Below are 9,279 nucleotides of genomic sequence, written 5' to 3'. Positions count from 1 at the left end.
GGCCAACAATTGAGCTTCTGCTCACTTTGTTATGGACGCGCAAAATGCTGACCGTAGGAGACGGCGTGCAAGGTATAAAATAAGACAATTATTGAGTGCGATGTCTGACTTTGTTATTAGTTTAACCTTTTAAAAATGAATGGAGAAGCAAAGTTGTCCAATGTAACGATATACTGGATACTATATATGCACATGTGCGTGAGAGCCTAAAAGCAGATCCGAGGCACAAAGAGAGATGGAGATGGAAACAACGAAGGAAGAAAACAAGCTCAAAGAGCGTAAGGTCTCATGGGCAAAGCTCCGTCGAGTTGACTCTCTCAATCTGGAAGCTGGAAGAGTTTCTGAGACCCAAACCTCAACGGTACACTATTTCTCTCCTGGGTTTTGCCTTTTGTCTTTCTCACTTTATTGTAATTGAATCTTAATTAATTTCACGCTTTGCTTGTTCACAGTTTACTTGGAAAGTCACTCTGAGTTTAGCATTTCAAAGCTTGGGGATTGTGTATGGAGATATCGGCACGTCCCCACTTTATGTGTATGCCAGTACTTTCACCAAAGGGATTCAAAACATCGATGACATTCTCGGTGTCTTGTCCCTTATCATCTATACCATCATCCTCGTACCTATGCTTAAGTATGTTTTCATCGTCCTATGGGCTAACGACAATGGAAACGGTAAGATCTCTACTTATTACTGTGCTTGTATATGTTCTTTCTTTCTTTCTTGGATATAAAGGCGTGGGGTCGATCTGTGTACTTATTTTCTTTCTCTGTTTTTTTTTTTGGGGGGTCTGAAATATGAACTTTATTTGTTTGTAGGCGGAGCTTTTGCGCTCTATTCGTTGATATGTCGCCACTTAAAGGTGGGTCTCATTCCAAATCAACAGCCAGAGGACAGGGAGCTTTCAAACTACAGACTGGAAGAACCATCCAGCCAACTTAAGCGGGCCGAGAAAATAAAGAACAAGGTAGAAAATAGTAAGCCTGTGAGGATTTTGCTCGTACTTATAACCATTGCGGGAACTTCGATGGTGATTGGAGATGGAGTTCTTACTCCATCAATTTCAGGTATTTGAATCTCAGTCTAAATGCGCATATCTAGAACCGATTAGAATTATACATGTATATATATACTACCTCCGGTCCTTAATATAAGACCATATTTGACTTTTATTTTAGTCCTAAATATAAGATTCCAATCCACTTTGTCTCTTGTATTTATACATTTTTTTCCAAGGTAACCCTTCTGATAATAATAGTTCTAGTCAATACACTTGATTAACAAAGATATTTTAGGAGAGAAAACATCTATTTAGGACAAATCACTAACTCAACTTACTTCTTTAATCTCCTCAAATTAGCCAACCGGCTCTTATAATTAGGACCGGACAAAGTATATTGCTCAGTTTCTGATCCATTTTTTAACTATATGCATGCAGTCCTTTCTGCGGTAAGCGGGATCAGTGAATCCATGGGTCAAGGTAGTATACTCTCATATAAGTGTGAATTAATATTTGAAGTTACGAATCAATTCGAGATTAGGTGATCGTATACGTAATTGGAAATTGTTTTTTACTATTTGGATCTTTTCAGGCGCTGTTGTGGGAATAACTATAGGGATCCTAGTGGGCCTTTTCTCTGTTCAACGATTTGGGACTGATAAAGTGGGATTTTCATTCGCTCCCATTGTCCTTATATGGTTTTCATTCATCGGCGGAATCGGTCTTTACAATTTATTCAAATACGACGTTGGGGTATTGCGCGCTTTCAATCCAAAATACATATTTGATTATTTCAAGAGGAATGGTAAGCAAGGATGGATATCACTTGGAGGAGTCTTTTTATGCATTACAGGCACGTAGCTACTTTTGAATCTTTAATTATTCCTTTGACTTGGATCTCCCTTAAATTCTAATTATTGATTAGTGTTCTATACATACAAATATCAGGATCAGAAGCCATGTTTGCTGACTTGGGTCACTTTAGCGTACGAGCAGTTCAAGTAAGTCGATGTTTAATCTTCATTTAGCATTATATTCCCAAGGTGGGTATTTTAAAAAAAAAGTTCTAAAAGCAAAAGGAGTTCAATTTCATATCGTAGAAATTAAAAAGCTTAAATCTCAGTATGCTCAACACATCATTCTTTCAGCTTGGCATACTCTGTTTTGGTTCTGTTTTCTCAAGCTGCGTTATCCCTTAGCTTTTCTCAAGGATTCTCTACTAAGAAAAACACTATTGTCCCAGAAAATTCCTTGGTGAAGCAACAAATTGAATTGACCTACATGATAAATAATAATGTTGCAGATTAGCTTCACTTGTGTCACATTCCCTGCATTACTAGCTGCATATACTGGGCAGGCAGCATATCTACGAAAGTTCCCAGAAAACGTGTCCAATACCTTCTATGATAGCATACCTGGTAAGTTTATTCATTATAAAAGGAGACAGACACAAAAACTTTTGAACTGGAAAGGATTAATCCCTGACATTTAGCCCTTCAATTGTGAATAATAACATGCAGATCCCTTATATTGGCCAACATTTGTCGTAGCCATAGGCGCTGCCATTATAGCTAGCCAAGCAATGATTTCAGGAGCATTTTCCATCTTATCACAGGCTCTAAATCTGGGTTGTTTTCCAAGGGTGAAGGTTGTTCACACTTCTGTGAAGCACAGCGGCCAAGTCTACATTCCTGAGATCAACTACATGTTCATGATTGCTTGTATTATTATCTGTGCAGCCTTCAAGACCACAGAAAATATCAGTCATGCATATGGTAAATGTGGCCGTTCTTTTTAATAAGTCCTGTTAATCTACCTATTTTGATTTGGTTGAATCATTTCATTTTAATTAACCTTTTTACATGTGATGCAGGGATTGCTGTGGTTTCTGACATGATGATCACGACCTCGCTGGTTACACTTATAATGCTAACTATTTGGAAGACAAGTCTCTGGTCGGTTACTCTCTTCCTTCTGATATTTGGCTCCATAGAGGCACTCTATCTTTCATCTCAATTAACCAAGTTTCCACAAGGAGGCTTTCTTCCAATTGTATCTGCTATCTTCTTTACCATAATCATGGGAATATGGCATTATGTGCACAAAGAAAGATACAATTTTGAGCTTGAGAACAAGATCTCCACAGAACATGTAAATGAATTGATCAATGGTTCGAATGTGAACCGTGTGCCCGGAATCGGACTTCTATATTCTGAGCTAGTTCAGGGCATTCCTCCCATATTCCCTCACTTCATTGCCAATGTACCATCAATCCACTCTGTGGTTGTGTTTGTTTCCATAAAGTCAATTCCTCTTAGCAGAGTCGCATTAGAAGAGAGGTTCCTATTTCGCCAGGTGGGACCAAGAGAGCACAGGATGTTTCGATGTGTTGTGAGGTATGGTTACAATGATAGGATTGAAGAACCAGAGGTGTTTGAAAATCAACTAGTTCAACACTTAGAGGAGTTTATTCGTCATGAAGATCTTATTATGATCCATGAAGAGGCTCAGGGAAGCACAGCACAAGTTGGTGCTTTGGCCTGGAACGAGAAGGAGAGTGATGGTGAGGTGATGAGAGGGAAAAGCTCTAGTTCTCACAGGATAGCACCAGAGCTAAATCTGGGAATTTCACGTGCCTCATCAGATTCTACCCGTGCCCCTCAAGGCCACAATGCTGTTGATGAGGAGGTCAAGTTTGTGGCAAAAGCAAGGGAGAAAGGGGTGGTGTATTTGTTGGGGGAAGCAGACGTGGTGGCTAAGCCTAATTCATCCTTCATCAATAAGATCGTTGTCAATTATATTTACAGATTCTTGAGGCACAACTTTAGGCAAGGGGTCACACATATGGCTGTTTCTCGTAAAAGGCTTCTTAAGGTCGGAATGACCTATGAAATATGACAGCCTCGTGCGAGTATATATAATTATATATTAACGTATCATATATTTTCAACATCACTTTTGTACCTTGGTTTTTGTGTGAATCTGCATATTTATCTTTGTTTCTAGCTCACACCTCTACATAAATGAGAGAGGGAGCGATGTTTTGATTTTAAATGTAAACTTAAAATATGAGACTTCTTGTTTGCCATGTAGATGATCTATAGGGATTTATGTGAGAGATGTGAAATTTTCCCTCTTCAAGTCTCATCCGTGTAATTAAACCTTAGTCTATGTAATGCACTTTTACCCTGTTATCTGGATAGTAGTAAGTTAGTCGCTTTTCCTATTATCCTTTATCACAAGAAATAAATCTTCCTCTATATTAACATTGTTATATTGTACTCCTCCGGTCCTTAATATAGATCCATTTAACTAATTTGAGATTAAGGAAGTTAGGTAAATTAGTTAATTATAGAAAGTGACACATTTTCCTAAAACACTATAATCATCTTTTTTAATACCCCATCTCCTCTCTACTTGATTATGGTGGGGGAGTATCATAGGGGTAATTTAGAGAAATTAAAAATATGAAAAATGAGTATATTTAGGACCAAAACCAACTCAAGAATTGGTCCTATATTAAGGACCGGAGGAGTAACTAAGAGAATAATCTAGAATAATCTCTTCTTTTGCTTTTTGCCTTTCTCGATCAGTAAAATCTTTTCATCCTTACCTTTTTTTTTTTTTTTAATTTCAGAATTAGCAGCAAGCACATAACTAATAAAATAGTGAATATTTGACCAGGTTCAGACAATGTACAACTCCCTTGTTAAGGAATTACTAATTAGCATATCAAATAGATACTTAATGGAGAAAATCCACGTGTCCAACTTGTCTAGTCTTGTTTCCCTCCTTTACAGTGTCTACGTTCCTTTTGCCTTGTTTCCTTTTCTATGTAAGTAGGGGCAGTGGCGTCTTTAAGACAATATTTGAAAATTTCAAATTGATTCAACTAAGCTGATTCGATATTTTTTATTTCTTTTTTTTGCCAACGTTATCTTTCATATTTGAATCACCACACTTGCTATGTAAAATTTTTAGGGCATATATTTTTGGGATTTTCCTTTCTTTAATTTCATCCGGTTCAAAATATAAGATAAATTTTGTTAAAAATGCTTGATTTTTTTATAAAATAACATTCATTTTTATCTAAGTATTTAATGAGTTTTTTTTTTAATTTTATCATCATACTTTTTCTTTCCTCTTTGATTCATTTATTGTATCTTTTACTTATTTTTTCTATTGATAAGAGCATTCTGGGAAAAAAATATACGGCTTGCATATTTATTATTTCAAACTAATTTTAACTTTTTTTATAAACATAAATAGATAAAATTTAGTTTATATTTTAAACCGAAAGGATTTTAATTTAGACTTTTCAAATAACCACAATTTTTCAAATAGTCAACTGCGCAGGTCATTTTAATTTTTCCAAAAGTCAAATAGTCAAAATTTAGGTATGACCCGGAAACGAAAATCTAACGTCTATAATGTGTTTGGATAGAAGTGCCCCGGACCGATCCAAACGCTCGGCGAACGAAGGGCGGCGATAAGGAGCGAGAAATTTGTGCGCGAGATCTCTGCCCCAGCTGCGTAGGAGAAAATGGGAATGGGAAGATGGTTGAAGATAGCTGTGCTTGTGGGGATCCTGGGGATATTTAGAGGATTGATAAAGAATTATGGATGGGACTGGGACAAAGACGTAGCTATTCAGATATTGAAAGATCAGTATGATAAACTGGGTATTTGGGCCATCCCACTGTACGTCGCTATACATACACTCTCTCTCGCTCTCTGTTTGCCCTCTTCTGTTTTCTTGGAAGCCGCCGCTTCTCTGCTATTGGCTTTTTCCCGGCCCTGCTCTGCGTCTTCTCGGCTAAGGTGCTCGGTGCTTCTCTTTCGTTCTGGATCGGCAGGTTTGCCTTCTTCTTCTTCTATATCAATTTCGTTGTTTATCGTCAATGGAACAAGACTCTCATATCTTTATTAGGTTTTGGTTGAATTTTGACTGGCTTTCCTTGTTCAATGCTATTTCCATCCTAATTATAAGAGCTAGTTGACTAATTTGAAGAGATTAAAAAAAAATTAAATTAGTTATTTTAATAAATGTGTTGTTTTTCTAAAATATCGTTATTAATCATTAAAATTATTATTGTTAGAAGAATTATGTTAGAAAAAATATAAATATAAAAAACAAAATAGATTGGCGTCTTGTCTTATTAGTCACGGACTCAGCTGAGCTATTCTCTGATCAATCTGTTAAGTTGAATCCAGTCTTCATCAAATTAAGTCGCGGAGAGACTCTGGATTAATTCATATGAGTTGTAATTGTATACCAGTCATTTCATCCTTCACTACCCTACTCGTTTCCTGATATTGATCATTGATTTTTTTTGTATAAGGTGAATAGCGAAATTCTACCTATATAAGCATATTAACCTATTCATCAGTAGTGAGGTAAAACAAAAAACCTACTCATCGGTACTAATTGAGGGTATGTAAATCTTATTTTAAAACCGTCTTTTTCGATAAATGGTAATGGGCTGTCATTTGCTCGAGACTAGAGCGTAGAGACTCCTAGAATTACAGGTTGTGACCCTCTTTCTTTTTCCTTTTTAACCCGTATTGAATAATCACTTCTCGATGGTTTTGATCAACCAATGTCTTCGCTACTGAATCTAAAGAATGCATCAATGCACTCTACTTTCAATATCCATCTGGTTCTGAGAACCTGGGAATATCTTGAAAATACTCCTTGATATCTCCTATTATTTAGGATAACAATGGAAAAGGAATTCTTATCAGCTGTTTATCTTGCAAGCTTAATTGCCTGAGAAAAATAATTTTAGTTTCTTTCTGTCTTTCAATAGATATGTGTGCCAGGAACTACAAGAGTCAGAATCATGCCCTTGTATTTTGTGGTTTTATTGCGTCTATTTAACTTCTTGCACAAGCTCAGGTTATGGCCTTATGTATATATTCAGAAGAAAGAGTCAGATAGTTCTTTATCTGAGGGGTAGTCATGAATTTATCCTGATATAAGTAGGTTCATAAAGTATATGGTGAGTTTAAACAGTATTACATTACCAGAGATTAAGCTCTCATTCTTGGTTCAATGACATGAAAATCACTACGACAGTTTGCTGAAAACTGCCTGTGTTGTGCTACCCTAATGAGATTAAATTTTGTTGGTGGATAGCATTAGTCAATAAGGTTGTTGCATGAAGGCTACCCTACTCTTGTTAACAAGTTGAGCAACAGTTTCCCTTGCATTAAATGTTATGTTTGCAATTAACACGCATAAGTCCTCCTATGTTTGACGTTATTTGTTTCAATCGAATTCAACTCGATTCCTTTTTTCAATTCAGGTTAATCTTGAGAAGTTCAAGTTCAGCAGTAGGGTGGGCTCAGAAAAACAAATATTTTCATCTCCTTTCTAGAGGAGTTGAGCAAGATGGTTGGAAATTTGTACTTCTTGCTCGCTTCTCTCCTTTGCCCTCCTATGTTGTTAACTATGCACTTGCTGCTACTAAAGTAGGGTTCTTGTTGGATTTTCTGCTTCCCACTGTTATCGGATGCATCCCAATGATCCTGCAGAATACTTCTCTTGGAAGCCTTGCTGGTGCTGCTGTTGCTACGGCCTCTGGCTCTGGGAAATCTCCAATATGGTCTTACCTGTTTCCAGTAGTTGGTATACTATCTAGTGTGCTTATTTCTTTGAGAATCAAGAAGTACTCAAAGTCACGTTTCAATAGCTAAAAGCTTTCTGTTCAAAGATAACCCTTTTGACCTGGGGTAGAACTTATCTGGAAATGAAGTGCCCTGAAAAGAGTTAGTCTTTTGGGTTGATATTCATATTTAGTCTCTGACATGTTCTATTATGCCGACTCCTTATAGGACTTTTTTTTTGTCCTATCCCTTTTCTTCTTAGGACTGTTTTTTGTGATAACACTTGCACCAATGATCTACTTATGAAAGTCACACAGCTAAAAGAATCCATGTATTGGTGGTGAGTGGAATTAATTGTTGAGAGTATTTCTTCAGTAGGTCCAAGTACTAGAAAAGTCGTCAGCAAAGGAGTTGGCCATGTGAAGTTCCTTTGCGTCATTTGTCACATTGTACGATCATTATTATATTATACATGAAATATTATTGATATGGTAAAATATAGTGAAAAGATATGTATTTTTTCAACCTCTAATTTCTTCCATGAGCATCTTGCATATTCTATTTTTTTTTTAAAAAAAAAAACTAGCTGAAGGTAAAATATCATACTACCTCCGGTTTTAATTATAAGAGCTAATTAACTAATTTGAAGAGATTAAAGAAAGAAGTTAAGTTAGCTATTTGTAATAAATATGTGTTATCTTTCTTGCTGATCAGGTGTATTAGTTAGAGTTACTATTGTTAGAAGGACTAACTTGGGAAAAAATACATAAATATGATAGACAAAGTAGATTGAAGTCTTATATTTAGGATTAAAATAAAAATCAAATGAGGTCTTGTATTAAGGATCGGAGGTACTATAACACTTTCCTGCAAATTAAGGTTGTGATTAATTAGCGGCTCATTAATGACAAGAAATCAATTTGCATGGTGAGGTCATACGTTTTTAATCAAATATCAAATTTTAGTATCACATTTCAGACTTAGGAGGGGTGTTTGGTAACTCCTAAAAACACTTAAAAGATGGTATTTTTATGCAGGTAGAAATCTAACAAAACACTTTTAAAAAGTTAATCAAAACAACATCTTAGTGATGACGACTTCATACTTTTGTCATTATCCATTATCAAACACAAATGTGGAGCATGGTATAAACTGGGTGTGCAAGCTCAGAATTGACAGCAAATATCATAAACGTGTTAATTTAAAGTACATGAGCATAAATGTCAAGACAAAATTGTGCTCCTTCCGGTTTTTTTTATAAGAGATATTTAGAGATAATAACAAAATTTGTTTGTTAATATCTTATTTTACACTTATTTAATTATTTATATAATTGTATTTAATTTTCACATATTCTCTCTTAATCACACCCACTCTTCCACGTAAATGAGATTATATTTGGCAAAAAAGTTATATTTTTTACATGTCGATAGTTTTCAATTAATTTTAACATTTCAAATAACGTAATTTGATTAATTGTATTTTATTTTAAAAAGACAAAAGGAGTGCAATATAAATGTAAAATATATTCTAAATACATACCAACTGATTAATTAATTTTTTATAACGTATTCCTTTTTTTTTTTGGACAAATAAGATAGGAGTCATTATTTCAATGTCATGGGGGATTCACCTGGTTCAACATTTATTATTTTATTATTATTTATTA

The 9,279-nt window shown here is 35.4% G+C and overlaps 1 protein-coding gene and 1 pseudogene across 1 annotated transcript; both read left to right on the top strand.

Moving 5' to 3' along the window:
* Window positions 1–223: 223 nt before the first annotated feature.
* On the top strand, window positions 224–3,921 carry LOC114733633 (potassium transporter 5-like). Its single transcript, XM_028921127.1, has 9 exons — window positions 224–361; window positions 453–675; window positions 820–1,068; window positions 1,440–1,481; window positions 1,594–1,854; window positions 1,950–2,002; window positions 2,305–2,419; window positions 2,522–2,776; window positions 2,875–3,921. Exons 1-9 carry the CDS (start codon window positions 236–238, stop codon window positions 3,897–3,899), a joined length of 2,349 nt encoding a protein of 782 aa, XP_028776960.1. The 5' UTR covers window positions 224–235; the 3' UTR covers window positions 3,900–3,921.
* Window positions 3,922–5,443: 1,522 nt separating this feature from the next.
* Window positions 5,444–8,048, top strand: LOC114733650 (uncharacterized; annotated as a pseudogene).
* The last annotated feature ends 1,231 nt before the right edge of the window (window positions 8,049–9,279 follow it).

The sequence above is a fragment of the Neltuma alba genome, unplaced genomic scaffold, assembly GCF_004799145.2.
Source record: "Neltuma alba isolate B1F8T4 unplaced genomic scaffold, ASM479914v2 tig00013022_pilon, whole genome shotgun sequence".
NCBI lineage: Eukaryota > Viridiplantae > Streptophyta > Magnoliopsida > Fabales > Fabaceae > Neltuma > Neltuma alba.
The sequence above is the reverse complement of the archived record's forward strand: the minus strand, read 5'-3'. Positions and strand labels throughout refer to the sequence as shown.